The 16,939-nt window shown below is 45.9% G+C and overlaps 1 protein-coding gene across 2 annotated transcripts in view; it reads right to left on the bottom strand.

The window, feature by feature from the left end:
• Positions 1-16,939, bottom strand: part of NUDCD1 (NudC domain containing 1) — a 156,060-nt gene that overhangs the window by 13,190 nt on the left and 125,931 nt on the right. The window contains exon 9 of one of the 2 annotated variants that reach the window (XM_014611617.3): positions 9,599-9,758. The exons of the other annotated variant lie outside the window; for it this stretch is intronic. Coding sequence (XP_014467103.1) covers positions 9,599-9,758 — 160 coding nt within the window. The remainder of the gene's footprint in view (positions 1-9,598; positions 9,759-16,939) is intronic. 2 annotated transcript variants of the gene reach the window in all.

Below are 16,939 nucleotides of genomic sequence, written 5' to 3'. Positions count from 1 at the left end.
AGGGAACTCATGGACCTCCTATGCCTAAACAGAAAGGCTTATAAAGGATGGAAGACAGGAATCACCACAAAGAAGTATTCTGCACTGGTCCGTAACTGTAGAAAGTGAACCAGGAAAGCCAAGGCTGCAACTGAATTCCAACTGGCTACACATATCAAGGGCAATAAAAAGTTCTTTTTCAGATATGTGGCGAGTCAGGAGAAAAGCAAGGGTAACGTTGGACCCCTGCTAAACCAAATGGTACAACTGAAAACCGACACCCAGGTAAAAGCCAACCTTCTTAATGGGTACTTTGCATTGGTTTTTCATCAGCCAGAAGGGACTGCCCTTCCTAGCATGATATAGGATGGCCAGGGTGAGAGTGAATTTATACCCAGTATTGGTGTAGACCTTGTAAAGTAACACCTTGAGAGGCTGGACACCTTCAAGTCAGCTGGTCCTGACAGACTGCACCCCAGAGTACTTAAGGAGCTGGCAGGCATCATAGTCCAGCCACTGGCAAAGATATTTGAAAACTTGTGGCGCTCAGGAGTACCTGAAGATTAGAAGAAGGCCAATGTGGTACCCATCTTCAAGAAAGGAAGGGAAGCAGATCCAGGGAACTACAGGCCAATCAGCTTGACCTCGGTTCCTGGAAAGATTCTGGAAGAAAAAAAAAAAGAAACCATTCTTGACAAGCTGGCTGATGGCAACATCCTGAGGGACAGCCAGCATGGGTTTGTTACAGTTAGGTCTTGTCTGACCAATCTCATCTCCTTCTATGACCAGGTGATATATTACCTGGACAACAGAGAAGAGATTGACATCATATATCTGGACTTTAAAAAAGCCTTTGATCTGGTGTCCCATGATCTTCTCATAAATAAATTGGCCAACTGTGGCCTTGGCTACATCACAGTCTGACGGCTGGGGAACTGGCTCTGGACCCAGAGAGTGGTAGTTGATGGAAGTGAATCATCGTGGTGTTCTGTGACCAGTGGTGTTCCACAAGGCTCTGTCCTTGGTCCTGTACTTTTTAACATCTTTATTAACGATGGGGACACTGTTGTCAGAAGCGGACTAGAAAAGTTCGCCGATGACACTAAACTTTGGTGTAGAGCATCCACACCTGAGGATAGGCTGGAGATCCAGGCTGACCTGAATAGGCTTAGAAAGTGGGTGGATATAAACCTGATGACAGTCAATACCGACAAATGCAAGGTGCTCCACCTTGGGGAAACCGCCCCCCCCACCCCCACACACAGCATGCTTATAGGCTCGGCGGTGCTACACTCACTAGCACCATGGCCGAAAAACACTTGGGGGTTATGACTGACCACAAGATGAACATGAGCCACCAATGTAGTGTTGCAACTGGTAAAGCAAATAAAACTCTGGCTTGCATGCATAGATGCTTCTCAAATAAATCTCAGGATGTCATCCTCCCGCTGTACTTGGCCTTGGTGAGGCTGCAGCTGAAGTACTGCATCCAATTCTGGGCTCCAAAATTCAATAAGGATTTGGAGAAGCTTGAGAAAGTCTAGAGGAGAGCCACGTGCATGAAAGAGAACAGGCCTTATGAGGAGAGTCTGAGAGTCATGGGACTCTTCAGCCTGGAAAAACACGGGCTCAGGGGTAACCTGGTGGCAGTCTATAAGTAAATAAGGGGTGTGTGCATCAGAATCTGGGGGAACACCTGTTCACCAGAGCGCCCCAAGGGATGACAAGGTCCAGCGGTCACAAATTCCTCCAAGACCGTTTCAGGTGAGACATAAGGAAAGGTTTCTTTACTGTCTGAGCCCCCAAGGCCTGGAATAGACTCCCTCCAGAAGTGGTGCAAGTGGTACTCTGGACTCCTAAGAAACATTTGGATGCTTATTTTGCTGGAATACTTTGACCCTAGCTGGCTTCCTGCCCCTGGGGCAGGGACCTGGACTTGATGATCCTCCGAGGCCCCTTCCAGCCCTAATGTCGATGAAACGTATGAACACCAATACCATACAACATTCCAACCTCAAACTTGATGAAACTGAAAACAGAAATTGACCTTGAAATATTCTCTCTCCACACACACACTTACGAAAGCTGAAAAGTATATCCTCTCTAAAGGCCTTAAATTCTGTCTGGAAAAAATACCCTAATATAATACTACAATGTGGAAAGCTAGAAAAATTCTTCCAATGCCTCCACCTTAAGGAATATTTCCACAACCAAAATTAATCCACTTCCGATGATACTTCATCCTTTGATGACACCGAGGAAAAGATCAACCCCTCCAAGAAAGTAAAAAAACCCACCAGATTGGACACCTCACAGTGGATGAAATTCTAATCTTGAGTGCTATATTGATTGCTTCAGGGAAAGAATCAACAATGAAATAATCAACACCACACACCACCAGAACAACCTGTGTAATGTGATGGTTCGCTATGACTTGAAAAAGAATTGGGACTGAGGAGGACTGAGCACAATGAGCACTACGTCTTATTCAAAAGGGCTGCACTAACCTAGCCTTAAGTTAAGTTCCCATTAGTGTGTTTGCCTAATATAAGCCATGTGTTTTATTGGCACACTCAGCATGGGCTGCATTCAGTCAATATCATAGTTGGCTTCCATGACTGAGCACATGCTACTTCTAGCAGCAGTTTAATGATAGATGGACTATGTATTTAATGGTGGGGGGAGGGCTTGCTGGTATTTGAATATAAGATAAGGGGCTTTTACCCCTCCATACTGATTAGGAAAAAAGAGCCTTATCTTATATTCAAGTAAATATGGATACAGGGTGGGCTGTGGCCACCCAAGAATTTGCTGTAGCCTCCCGCACCTCCCGGCCTCCCAGCACCGCTACCGCCTGCCCTGAGCATAGCTCTGGCCCAGGCCCCCCTCCCCCCCCCCCCCCCCCCCCCGTCAGGAAGAACCTGGTGCCACCCCTGACCTCAGATGACAGCAGCAGCCCACCCTCACCCCGTGCATAGATCCAGGGGCCACACACCCCCTACGACTTCCCCGGGGCTGCCTGTAGTAGCAGAGGCTGCCCTTACCCCGCCCCGCACTTTGGGATGTGTCGCATGGCTCTGTCCCATGCCCTGCCCCCCGCTGGGTAGTGCCTGCCTTTGCCCCACTCCCTCCCTCACTGCAGTGGCCTCAATTTGCCCCACTCACACCACTTCCCTCTTCCCCCCAACCCTCCTCCCGCCAACAGATTTACCAGCCAGGTGCTACTCTCCAAGCTGCTGGGCTGGCCATGTGCATGCTGCGGCTGTGCACATGCACGCGGCATTTATCTGCAACATTATCAGTCACATCAGCCAAAAAAGGCTGATTGCCAATGTCTATTCTTCTTTTATCAGTGCTGATATGATATGGACTGATATCAGTGCACCTCTAATTTTTATACATAAAATGGAGATATGTAGGCTAGATAAAATTACTACCAGGAGGACAGAAGTGCAGCAGATTCCACAGGAGTCTGTCCTGTCCCAGGGGTATTCAACATATTTATTAACGCCATAGTGTATCAAGGGATGGCCCCTAGAGGACCTGTGATACAGAGTTGCTATTGCCAGCAGGCAGCAAGCACATCTCCTAGGAGCAGTACCCTACGCCTGTGTTACCACAGCAGATGCCAGAATGCCGAGAGCCTGGATTGTGGCAGGTAAGATTCCATTCACCACTCGGCAGCGGTTGGCATAATATGCCACCCACCTGCTCTGCCAATGATGCTGAAGGAGCTTGTTATGCCTTTGTATTAATAGGCAGGATTGAAAACACCTTGGAGTATAGGACAGAATTAAAAAAAATATCTTGATGGATTGGAAAATTGGGCTAGAGATAACAGGATGAAATTCAGTTCAGACTAATGTAGGGTTTTTATTCATCTAAGGAAGAATGATCAAACACAAATACAGAATGGAAGAGAACTGGCTAGGTAGTAAAACTGCTGAGATGTTTCCAGAGGTTTAGATTCATACTGTGAATCAGCAATGTGATACAGTTGTTAAAAAAATAAAACAAAAACAAAACAAAACAACAAATGCAATTTGGGGCTTCATCAACAAGAGTATTAGACCTAAAACATGATAGTGCCACTCTGCTTGGCACTGGTTAGTTACTATTGTGTACAGATCTGGACTCCACATCTGAAGAAGGATGTGGAGAAGTTGGAGAGGGTCCACAGGCAATAAAAAATGATAAAGGGGTTTGAAGGCAAGCTGTACAAAGAAAGATTAAGAGAACTAGGTGTGTGTATTCAGCTTGCAGAAAAGGTGATTAAGGGGTGGGTGGGGGGGACAGGCTAGCAGTCTTCAACTATTTAAAAGGCTGCCGTAAAGCAAAGGACAGAACACAAAACAGTGGATTTAGATTTCAGCAAAGTCTAATTAGATTAGTAAGGAAGTTTTCCCTAAGATCTGTTAGAACAGGAAGACAGTGAAAAAAGGTGGCTAGGGAAGCTGTGGAATCTTTTTCATTAGGGGTTTAAATCAGGAGACTGGATAAGGACGGGAAAGCAGTGATTTAGGAGTAGCATTCAGCCAAACTATAGGCCCATTCAGCAAGCTGTGGTTCAGAAGAAGCATTATGAAGGAATCCCCTCCTCTTTCAATCAGCAGCAAAAACAACACCAGTTAGGGACACCTCAAAAAACAGCTTCTCATAAGGATGTAGGATTAGGGAGTAGCTTTACCTTACTTCTCATGCATTCAGTGATGACTTGCAGGAAAAAAAAAAAAGAATGAAAGATCTGGCTCCCAATGATCAAAGTTTTCTGGTCACCTTCTTTGTATTGTGAGATGGATGTTAGACCAGCAATGAAAACAGGAAAAGATGCAAACAAGATAAGTAATATTATGTTAACTGGTACAATAAGCACTATGATGTTTTAAAACTACTGTGGTTAGTCCACAAGATGCTCATGTACTACTACTGATGCTGACATGATATTTCTAATGTTTGGCTGTAAATAAACAAGGTGATGACGTTGATGTCCTCTAGCAAATAAAAGGTGGCTTAGATTAACACACAGGTGTAAACTTCAACACAAGACTGTAAAATGATAGTACAGTAAGAAGAAAAGGTTATGCTTATTGTCATAAGCACAGAAAGCCTAGAGTAGCATTTTAATTTCCTTCCTGTTCATTTCTGAAATGACAGAAATACTGGTGACCTTACCTCTTAAAACAGCATTAATGAATTGTTATAGGAACTTGAAGCTTATTAGTAATGATTTGGAAAAAGACTGACATTGTCTTTCACTCTTAAGCGTTATAAAAATAGCAGTGCATATACAAAGAGTGAGTAATGCCTGACCTATGTCATGACTATTACAGTCATTATGTCAGATTTTAAAGACACTTACAGCTTGATTTGACATTGACTCTAAATAAGAGGCTGATTAGAAAAGAAAGAGTTATAGCAGAAAATAAAGTAGTAAACATAAAAGAAAAAAATTAGCAGGGGGAGTTCAAGCCCCAAGTCAGAAAAAGCCTGTCAGTTCGAATTAGGCAGGCCATTACCCAGAGGGGTTATACAGTGTGAGATGTTCTCAAGAATCTATAATAAAAATGAAGGATTTCTCCATTTCCCCTACTGTGAGATTACACTAATGCAGAAAGCCTTGCCTTCTGCTCTCCTATTTCCTCTGTTGAGGTATTCCTAAATAATGATGGTCAAGACAGTAATTACCCAAATTTAAGACAAGTTTTTGTTCCACCTCCAATCAGCATAGGGGGGAACGCCCCTTGTTTTAGATTCACATACAAAGCAGGGGGCGGGGAGGGCAGTCAGTGGTGCAGGGGCCTGCTGCAGCTCTGAGACTGGTCCTGAACCCAGGTCAGGGCCAGAATCAGACACACAACAGTCACCTCCCCCCTACTCTCTGCAGTTTCTGCTCCCCCTCCCACCCCACTGCCCCCCTGCTTACTGTCAGGTGCAGCTCAACTCCAGGTGGATTCTCTCCTAGGCACGGAGCACATGGAAACTGTCCATGCTCAGCCAATCAGCAGTGTTGATACTGCTGCTTAGCCAGAAGGAACTATTGCTTCTACCTGCTGTACTCTGGGAAGGGAACAGAATCCCAGCAGTGTCTGACAGTAAGGGCAGGGGGAGAGAAAGAGGAGAGTAAGGGCAGGGGGAGAGACTGGGGAGTGGGAGAGGAGGGGAGAGGCTATGTGACACTAGAGGCGGGTGGGTACACATGGCAGGAGGGGAACGAGGCTGCCTGACCCTCCCCCTCCCCCAGCCACTGCTTTCCCTGCAGTAGCAATGGGAGGGATGAAGCCAAGACAACCCTCTGATACTTAGACTCTATTCCTGGAAAATTATAACAGACTTATAAATTTTCTACATATAAAAACCTAATTATTGGGGGGTCATCTTAAATTCAGGGTTGTCTTAGTAAATATGGTAAGTACAATACAAAGGCAGAAGGCCGGAGGCAGACAGCTTCTCAATACATGGGGGTTGTACATTCCTTCCCAAGAAATCTATGAGGTCCATAGAGGTCTCCAAACATGCAACAGAGGTCTCTCTCCAAAATGAAACATTACTTGGAGCTGATAGGACTACCTATGGAAAACCCTATAATGTAATGAAGCTGTGAAATCCTACAATTCATAACTGTGGATGAAAACATTAGATCTCATAGTTACAATTTTTAGATTGAGAAACAGAAACTAGGTTGAAGAAAATCTCAGTGTAAGAACTGCTTTTATTAATAAATTGAGCCTACAGACCAGCAGATAGATAATACATATTCCCAAGGTATATGAAGATGAAGTTACCTCTTGCTAAAAAAGAATAAGTTGGAAGCAGTACAGGAAGTTTATTAAACGACTTCACCTTAAACGTGAGATTCTGAAAAATGATATAAAAAAATTAACATTGCTGCTTGGCCTGTTGGCTAGGAAAAAGGGGATGAATGAATTGTGAGAATGGCTTGGTAAAGTACTGTGACAAGGCACTTAGTACACCTGTCACTTTAAGAGGAAAAGAGGCACAGTGAGAAGCAGCCTGCAGGTGTGGCAGGGCCAATCAGAGTCACCTGACCAGAAGGGGGCTGGGCTTGAAGCATATAAACCCAGGGCCTGACCTGGTCAGGGAATCTAGTCCTGAGAGCCACAGAGAGAGGAGCTCATGGGCAGCAGGACTGCAGCCAGGCTCATGAGATGCCTGTACATGAGCATGGAAGCTGCTCCGATGCGCTGTAATTACAGCGTGTTGGAGCAGACTTGATTAACTGAGTCTGCTGGGATGTAATTACTGTGTTCCAGAAGCCTCCCATGTCTCATGCATCAGCATCCCCGCACTTCAAAATGGCAGTGGAGTGGCCAATTCAAGTGGCTTAATTCAAATGGCTTGAATTAAGGCTCGTTTGCCGAGCTATTGGAGCTGTTCTAATTAAAGTGCCATCCCCTCCCCACCCCCCTACACACACTCTCTCACCCCTGGAGCACATATACAGTTCCTGGTTAATATTTGGAGTTGGGGTAAGCAACTCCGCAAGTTTGAGGAAGGGGCTAGGGGGAGAAGGAAGTCCTGTGAACTGGACAGAGGAAGGATGGAGAGACCTATGAGACCTGGGAGATAGTGCTAGAGAGCCCATAGCCTGGGAAGGGGGAGGAGAGAAAAGAGAAAGAGAGAGCTGGGAAGCAAGGAGGGCCAGGGTGCCAGTGGTCTCAACTGGCCTAGGAGTGGGGCCAGGGTCTATGGAGACTGAAGGTCACTGCTGGAGACAAAGGGGGTCAGAGGACCCATAGCTCAGAGGAGCATATATGGGGCAAATGTGCCCAGAGATTGGGGACATGGGACCTGAAGCCCAGCAGGGGTGGGGAGACAAAACTAAGAGGACAGGACACGGTGCCCAGGAATAGCCCAGGGGTGAAGTACAGCCTGGTATGCTGCGCTTGAGAGTATCCACAAGAGATGAAGTGCCTAGGTGGAGAAGGCAAGCCTAGAAGATACAATTGGGGGTAGCTGAGCTAGGAGAAGTGCCTGGGCAGGGAAGCCCAGTGACAGTGACTGAGGCCATGGCCCAAGGGGACTGATGATGGACATAATTGATAACATCTGTAAGGTATGGGAGCAGCAGAAGAAGCAGTTGGAGCCACATTATAAGCCCGTAAGGTAGGGTTGACAACCCTCAGCACACGTGCCAGTGCATGCAAATGAGGCCATTTTGCTTGGCATACCACTGCCAGCTCAGGCTCTTGCCAGCTGCTGCCAACCACAGAGGCTGGGCTGCTTTCAGCAGGCAGTGGGGAGACTGCAAGCGCTACTGTAAGTAGCCTGGGCTCTGTGGCCAGCAGCAGCTGCCCAGAGACTGAACCAGCCATGGTAGGCAGCTGGGAGGCTGTAACTGGTGCACTGGGGTCTGGAGCCAGTACAACCCTGGCTTCTCCTCTGCCATCTGCCCAGAGACATGTGTGCACCCACCACCACCAAGTGTTTATGGGGCTGGGGCTCTACAGACATCAGTGCAGCAGCTTGCAGCCTCTCTGCTATCTACTGTAAGGAGTCTGGGCTCCACGGCAGACAGCAGGGGCTTGCCCAGAGCCTGGGTCAGTTGTGGCAGGCAGTGGGGAGGCTGCAAGCCGCTGCACTGAGGTGTGCAGAGCCCCAGGCTTACTTGCTGCTAGCAGCAGGTACACGTGTGCCTCTTGGTGGATGGCAGGGGGAGGGCCAGCGTTGCACTGCCATGGCCTCTTCCCTACTGCATGCTCTAAGGCATGCGTGCAGCCACCACTGGCCGTGGAGCCAGGCCAGGGCTCTAGACCCCAGTGCAGCTGTTTGCAGTCTGCCAGCAGCCTGGGCAACACAACCCCTGCCCCCTTCCACTATCTGCCCAGATGCGTGCTTGCACCCACCATCAACAAGGATCAGGCTACTTGTGGCTCTCCCACTGTCTGCCCTTGGCGCACCAAGTCAGGGCATGGCTTTTGACACTGGCCCAGAACACTGCCAACCCCTGCCTTAAGGCAAAGTAGAGATACCTGAATACCAACATAGAACTGGGGGGATCCCTGGAACAGCCTCTCTTTCAAAAGATCTAAGAACAAGAAGATATGGCAAGTGAGGAGAAGGGGAGCAAGCCAGAGGCATGAGGACACAGAGAGGGGTTGAGGAGCCATGAGGGGGTGTCATGGCCTCCCCTGGTACAAAGGGGTACAAGTACCAAAAACATACACTTCATGAACTTTGTATCTTTGGGTTTATGGATGGGGTCTTTTAAGGTTCTTTTTTGCCCTTAAAGAGCTCAGACTTCTCTGGACCCTGATTACCCTTCCTTTCAGTGTGATAATGCCACAGCTGGAATCAGTAGGAGTGTGAAGCTCAACCCCATCACTGTAAAAAACCCTCTCAGCTTGGCTTCTCAGCTTGGTCTGAAATATCTCAAAATCTGTTCATATTTAAGGACAATCTCTTTTGCTTAGTACTCTAAGATATTCTTAACCTTCTTGCTCACATACTTTAGAACAGCCTTATTACGAAGACTGGTGGACAGATCAGAATTGATGGATTAATCATGTAATTAGATAACGATTTTGACTTCAAAGCTAAAGTTCTACCAAGGTTCAAGCAGTACTTATGAGGGGAATGCTATGCAACAACCAATCCATACCTAAAGCATTGAAAGTTGCAACGTGCTCCCACATATTGTCTGGTCGGTCAGAGTGGGGCTGCCAGAGGAGAGCATCAACATCATGCCGGAGACAAAAGCAAGGCATTTCTTTAGGATCTACAACAGTTGAGAAGAGATACTGGTTGCTTCCAAGATTAATCTATAAAAGAGAAATGGAATAAACCTTAAAAATAGTACATAGAAATGTGCAAAGTACATATAAAATGGAAATGACAGCAGATTTTGTCACATCGAGATTAAGAGACAGTATAATTTTAAGACCAGTTTTTTTGCAATACCGTATTATGCATTAAGTTCTACTCTGTGGTCTTACTGTTGCTTGGTTTTATGCTACATTCCTAATTTGTGTGCTCTCATCTGAAGTGAAAGCTGCTATAATTTCCAGCATTACATTAGCAACTCCCTCCATCCAGTCTAAAGAAAGGAACTAACCACAGTAAATACACAGGGCACTTTCAGAAAGGAAAAAAAAATACCAATAAAAATTTAGAACACAGTTTACTTGTTACTTCAGTAAGTATTGTTATCCTTCTGTTGGTAAATAAATAATTTATAACAGTTCCTAAACCCTACCTGATCAGCCAGCCACACCCTGCTATTTGGTGAATCTTTTCAACAGAAAGTTAAAATTAAACAGACTTTTCACTAAGCAAAACTAAATTTAAAAGTCAATGTTTCCATGGATATGGGTTATTTCCTGGACACCTGTGTTATTGAGCATCATCTTGAAAGACAGGAACACTCAGTCATTTGGATAGGTACAAGAAAGAAATTGTTGATAAAAAGAAATGATTGGGATAAGAAGAGTCCCAGGGATTTTAGATAAACCTGATACACAGCATGAGGTTCTCAATGTTTGCTTTCATCAGAAACAAAGACAGACAGAAAAACAGCCATCTTCACTGGCCATCTGCCTTACTATTCATAGGTAATAACCAGCTGGCTATTGGAGTTTAAGCATAATAGAATACTGGTGAGCTTGTGGACAGAGATCGGAAGCAAGGTGGAATATGGGGTACTGATTTGGGGAAGTGGATAAGCGTATAGGATTGGGAAGAGAACTTGATAAATAAAAGAAGAATTGCAATACTTGCAAATCATATGCTATTACTTTTGTTTAGGCTTTATTATGCAATAGGAAAATTAATGAAGAAACAGCTCTGCACACTTCAATTTTTAAAGCTTGTTTGCTCTGACAGGACTCATTTGAAGGACAACTTCGAGTTCCTTGCCTGTAGGCTAATCCTGCACTCTCCAGTCCCTTTACGATCTTCTCCCCTCTACACTTGCCTGCCTCACCCTGATATCACAGAATTGCTTTCGTGTCTAAAATGGGGAGTCCAGTGGTACTATCCTCACATCCCCCCCACCCCCGATTGGAGCCTGTCAGCCCCGCTGCTCTCTCCTGATGGCCAAGCAGCAAAAATCATAGTTTTAAATATGCCACAGTTTGTGTGTCCCATCCAGTCAACAAGTGGTGGGACGCAAAAACTGCAGCATATTTAAAACCACAATATTTGCCTCCCCACCAACAGACACAAGTGGTGAGGTCAATGGTGGGGGGAATGCCAAGATTAAAGGAGCTGCCACACAATGAGCTGGGCCCACTATTTAAACCAGGCCCTAATTATAACCTAAGACAGTAAATCTCAATATATTAGGTCTTCCAATTAATTACAGTTAATGCGTGCGATTAACGCTGTAGCAGGACACTAAGGTGCCTGCTACTGAGAGCACGCGGAAGACTCCTCAGGTGCTGGTTCCCAAGGCAACGGGACGGGAACCAGCAAATGACCCACACCTGCCAGCAGTCAGCTGGCTATAAGAGGCAAGACCTGGCTCCTATGAGAAGGAAGGGTGCTGAGACCAGAGGCAGTTGCTGATGGGCATCTAAGATAGTAGGAGTTCCCCACCAACAGGGAAGCATGAGGAAACTCCTGGCCAGAAGAGAGAGAACCTGAATGCCAGAGCAGCATTGGTCACCGTGGTAGGAGAGAAAACCCAGTAGGCCTGAGCCTAGTTATAGCTGGAGGCTTATGTTTGTGTTGTAAGCCCAGGGGCTTGTGTTTATGTTGTTGTTTGTGTTTGCAGTTTGTTTAACACCGGTGGTTTGGGTGAGGCTGTAAAGGGATGGAGGAGGCCTCATAGGGGACTCAAGATAGAGTGAGGACCCCAGCCCCAGTGAGGGCATGGAGTTTGGGGGTATAGACCCCGGCTCCACAGAAGAGCCCGTTGAGAAGAGCAGCCTTGCAGAGAGGGAAGAGCCCCCAGGGAGAGGGGTGGCGTATAGAGAAGGCCCGCAAGGCCTAGACACGCCGGACACCCGGAGCAGAACTGTGGCCAAGTGGAGGAGAGGTAGCCTCCCTACAAAAGAAACATATCATCAAAGTTGTGGCGGGCGAGAATAGGAGGGTGCAAATCTGAAGCTTGGCACAGTAGAGGAGGCAGCAAGGGCTAGCACGGCGACCCTGCCGTCCCTCCTGTTACAAACGTGTTCATTGGTTCTTGAGTTCGTTGTTTTAATGAATTAATCAAGCACGTGGTTTTGGAGCCTGTGCCCAGGTTCCGCTCCACCACCTCTGGGCTACCCAGTGGGACAGCATTGGCAATGCAGAGGACAGCAGGGCAGCCTGGGCACAGGCTCCAGGTGGCTGCAGCCAGGGGTGGGGAAGGGAGACATACACAGACATACATGAGCAGCTGCAGCCTGCATGCTGCATGTAGAACAGTGGTGCACTGGTAAGTCTGTGGAGGGGAGGGATAAGGGGAGAAGGAAGACGTCGTGGAGACAGATTGAGGCCCCCATGGCGAGGGAGGGAGTGGGGCAAGGGCAGGCACTGGGGTGAATGGGGCCCTAGAGCCAGGGCGGGTCATGGGATGGAGCTGCTGGAGGCTAATCCAGAGGTGCAGAGGGGGTACACAGCTCCCTGCTGCTGCATACCCCCTGGAGGAGGCTTGGGGGGCATGTGCCCCCCTGGATTTGTGTGGGGGGTGGAGGCAGGTTGCCTGCTGTAGGTTGGGGCTCTGCGCCCTGCTGCCTTTGCCCCAGGAGCTGTACACTGGCTGTGCTACACGTCCCCTGCCCGCATGGTGGCAAGAGGCACAACAAGGCATCACACAGCTCTTGGGGCAAAGGAAGCAGGGTGCAGAGCCCCAGCCCATCTCTGCCCCCTGCAGAAATCTGGGGGCAGGGGAAGAACGACAAGTGTTCTCAATGCCTCCTCCGAGGTGCACACAGTGGCAGGGAACCTCCCCTGCCCCCCCCCTTCTGCATCTCTGGATGAGCCACCCATGGTCCCATCCCATGACCCATGCTGGCCATGGGTCCCATTCACCCCAGTGCCTACCCCTGCCCCACTCCCACCCTCACCATAGGGGCCTTGATCTGCCCCTGACCTCTAATGATTTATCAGCGCAGTGTTCTCTGTTTGTGTCTGCCCCTCACTCCCAAGCCACATCCCCCCAGCCCTGCTGCTGCCCCTCACTCCTGACCCACATTACCCCTGCATCCTGCCAGGGTATGCAAGACCCGCTCCCCCCCCCCCCAGCTCTAAACCTCAACACACACCCACAGCCCCCCACACCTTCACAAATTGTCCCCCATACACAAACACTCCACACCAGCCCAGCCATATAAAGTACCTGCATAATTTTGAGTATTTCTGTGCAAATTTTGAGCTTTTAGCTGTGCGATTAAAATTGTGATTAATTGCAACTAATTTTTTTTAATTGCTCAACTAATTGCAATAAAAACATTTAAATTTTTTTAACAGCCCTACAATATATTATTTTCTTATTTTATTCAACAGTAATAAATTCAATTACATTCTGAGCCTGTTTTTCAGGCAAATGCTCCAACTTAAAAAAACCCTCAAAGACACATGAGAGTAGAATATTAATACTTCAACTCACCCACTACTTTAGAAGTAGAACAATAACCATATGATTCAGACTTCTAAAATAATGTTGATACTTCTCTGAATCATTGATGGAAAAAATGATTTTCAGCTAACCTTAGAATTAGACACATCAAGTGATATCAACCATAATCATGAAAAGAGTAGGGAGATAAACTAACAACAAAGTGAAAATGGTTTCCTGTATAGTGGAAATACTCAATTTACTGTTTTCTCCAACAATGAAAAATCATTCACAGTAAAATCTCTGTTATCTGGTACTTCACCACCTGGAATACTTTATTAACTGGAGTTTCAAGCTGGCTGGCTGTGACAGAGGGGTGATGGGGGAGGGAAGCTTGCACACGGTGGCTGCCACTGCCACCCACCACCCTGTGCTGCTGCTGCTCCGCTTGTAGCCGCCACCATCCCCCCTGCCTCCCGCTCTGTGTTATCTGAAAACCCTGCCGGGTTATTTCAGATGACCAGAATTTTTACATAACCGGCAATCCCCTTATCCTGGGGATGCCAGATAACAGAGATGTTACTGTACTTGAGGTGAGAAATTATATCCATTTCTTCCCTGACCTGTAATAAGCCTTAATTTAAAGTTTCGTCTCATGATTGACTTGCATTGTATAACATAAAAACATTAGTTTTCCGAGAGAATGCTAGAACATTCTAACACAATGACGAAATACAGTCTAAACTGGTAGAAGGAAAATATTTAGAAAAACAAACACTGCCTTGAAAAAGAGGTTACAAGTGATTTGTAACAATTCTGTTATATAAAGCAATTGAATTTGACTAGGATTGATTAAATGCCAAAGGCAAAGCAGTTCCATCCATCTTCAAAAATGCCACATGCTGTGACTAGAAAAAATTATTGCTTCTTGTAATTGACAAAAAATGAAAATGATTTAAAAAAAAAAAAAAAAAAGCTTTCCATTTTTCCTACAAAAGGTTTTAGAAGTAGTGTTGATCCTAATGTTCCAACTCACTGACTTTTTCTGTTAGAAGCGGAAGGCAGCACAACCCAATGGACACTGCACAGGCCTGGGAGTCAGAAATAATGTTAATCAGAAATCATGGGTCAAAACCAAATCTTCTTGCAGGAAAGGGGCTGTTTTGACAAATGTATTGAGTGAGGTTTTTTTAAAAAAGTTTAGAAATTGTTGAAGTGTTTCATGTTGACATTCTGAAATGAAAAAAAATCAGGTTTTTCAGCTTAAAAACTTAAGCTGAAGAAACAATTAAAATTAAAAATTATCCAAATGAAAGTGACCATATTTACTCAAATTCAAAGTCAGGTTTTTCCTCCATACAACATGGGGATTCAAGCACAGGCCCAGGGCAAGCGGTGAAGTCAGGGCTGGAGCTGCTGCTTACCTCTGGTAAGGTTGGCTCATGTGGCAGGGTAGGAGGCACAATATGGAGGGGGAGTACAGATGAAGTGAGGAGTATGTGGCAGGGTACAGGCACCAGAGGGGGACATGTGGCCAGGAGGCAAGCATTGGGAGGTAGGGAAGGGGTGGGTGGAAAGAGGAGGCAGATGACAGGGGAGCCAGCATCAGGGGCTGGCACAAAGGAGGGTGAATGCTGGTGGGGAACAGGCAATGGGAAATGGAAAGAGATGGCAGGCACCAGATGGGGCAAGTGGCACAAAGAACAGGAATCAGGGAGCAGGCACTGGCGGGGCAGGGGGGGGGGGGGTGGGGGACAAGGGGCAGCAGCAGGCTGCCTTACCCAGCCACTTCTTTCTCTTCCACTTGCTCCCTTGCTGCTACTTGCTTCGTCACAATGGTGGTGGGGCACAAATTTAAGATAACCTCCCAATAATTAGATTCTAGACATGAAAAATAACAAATTTACACTTTCCCTGTCTAGAATCTATTAATTAGGGGTGTCTTAAATTCAAAGAAATCTTGGATTTGAGTTGATACAGTACATGTTCCAGTTCACTCCTGATTCTTGATCCCACATCCCCTGCCCCAAAATGCAGCCCTGACTCCCATCACTAATGCCCACTAAGTTGGCACCTGGGGCTCATTTGCCAACCATACCAGTCACTTATGCCACTTATAACACACATGTTGTGGCTTGGTCATCACTGGTTCAAAAAAAATGATCATCTCTCAGTATTTGTCTTACATTCTTCTTTTCCCCCACCTTTTCTCCCTGCTTTACCTTTTGTTTTTCCTTTTTTATGTATTTATATTTTCACTACATCCTCTCACACTTTGAGCTTCTCTCATTCCTGTTTTCCTGATCTCCAACTCTTTCCTTTTTCACCAACAGCTCTTTTCTATCTTGTATTCTACCACTGTAGTGTCTCCCCCTTTAGCCTTTTCCCCCTGCTTTCTTCTCCCTCCCCCCTCTACTTTACTTTTTGTCTTTCTAATTTCTACCTATTTACATTCACACTGACATCCTGCCACACTTTTAGCTTCTCTCATTTCAGAGTCTCATAATAGCAGAGACTATGCCTGAAGAAGGGCAACTGTGCTAGACAGCTTACTAAGAACTTTTTTCCAACTACTCAGCTGGTCTAATAAAAGATGTTACATCTACTCAAAGAACCTTGCCTGCCTATGTCCTTAGACCAACATGGCTATAACCAAAAATCCACCTGCCCTTTTGAATATGTGGTAAATTGCAAGATCACCTGTATTTCAGGTCACACATTCAGGCTAGTAACAAGAATTTATCTACCTATTGGCTACTCTATGTGTTCAAGCAGGGACAATCCTTAAATATTCTAGTTGAGTTTATATATAAAGTTCCATCACAACAATAAATAACACCCCCTTTGTTACAGGCTCAGCAAAAGCATCAACTTGGAAGGAAGGCAAAATATTGCATCTCAGTACAAGAACTGACCCCCTTTTATTCATATCTCAAGCTTAAGAGGCACTGTAAGTAACCCTTCGCTGTGAACATGTCAAGTTCGGAGGATGAACAGTTACCTTTTCCTCAGTTTTGAATTTGGCATCTCTAAAAGCATTAACATTCACTTGACAAGATGCCAATACTTTGCTGCAAAAACCACAGCTGCTTGTGTTCAGTGTAAGTAAAGACTGCCCACACCAATAATATTTTACAAAATATTTCAAAATATTTAGAAGTCCTGAGATTTGCTGACCTAAAAAAATTAGGAGAGAGAGACTGTGTTTTGTTTTGTTTTTAGAAATGGAGTGTGTCATCACTGCTTTAATCAGTCTTTGAAAAGAAAAACAATTTGGAAAGAGACAGAACAGGCAAGCAACAGTCTCAGTGCATGTTCTGTGATTTTCAGAAATATCTTCTTTTGAGATAGAATTTTCTGAGAGGCAAGCCTCAGTTACAGCTATTGGAAATGGTTTATCTAGAATTGCTTTATTGTGTTAATTGACTCACCCAGGTCATCTTCTAAGTTAATTAAGCT

The sequence above is a fragment of the Alligator mississippiensis genome, chromosome 3, assembly GCF_030867095.1.
Source record: "Alligator mississippiensis isolate rAllMis1 chromosome 3, rAllMis1, whole genome shotgun sequence".
In the NCBI taxonomy this organism is placed as follows: Eukaryota; Metazoa; Chordata; order Crocodylia; family Alligatoridae; genus Alligator; species Alligator mississippiensis.
The sequence above is the reverse complement of the archived record's forward strand: the minus strand, read 5'-3'. Positions and strand labels throughout refer to the sequence as shown.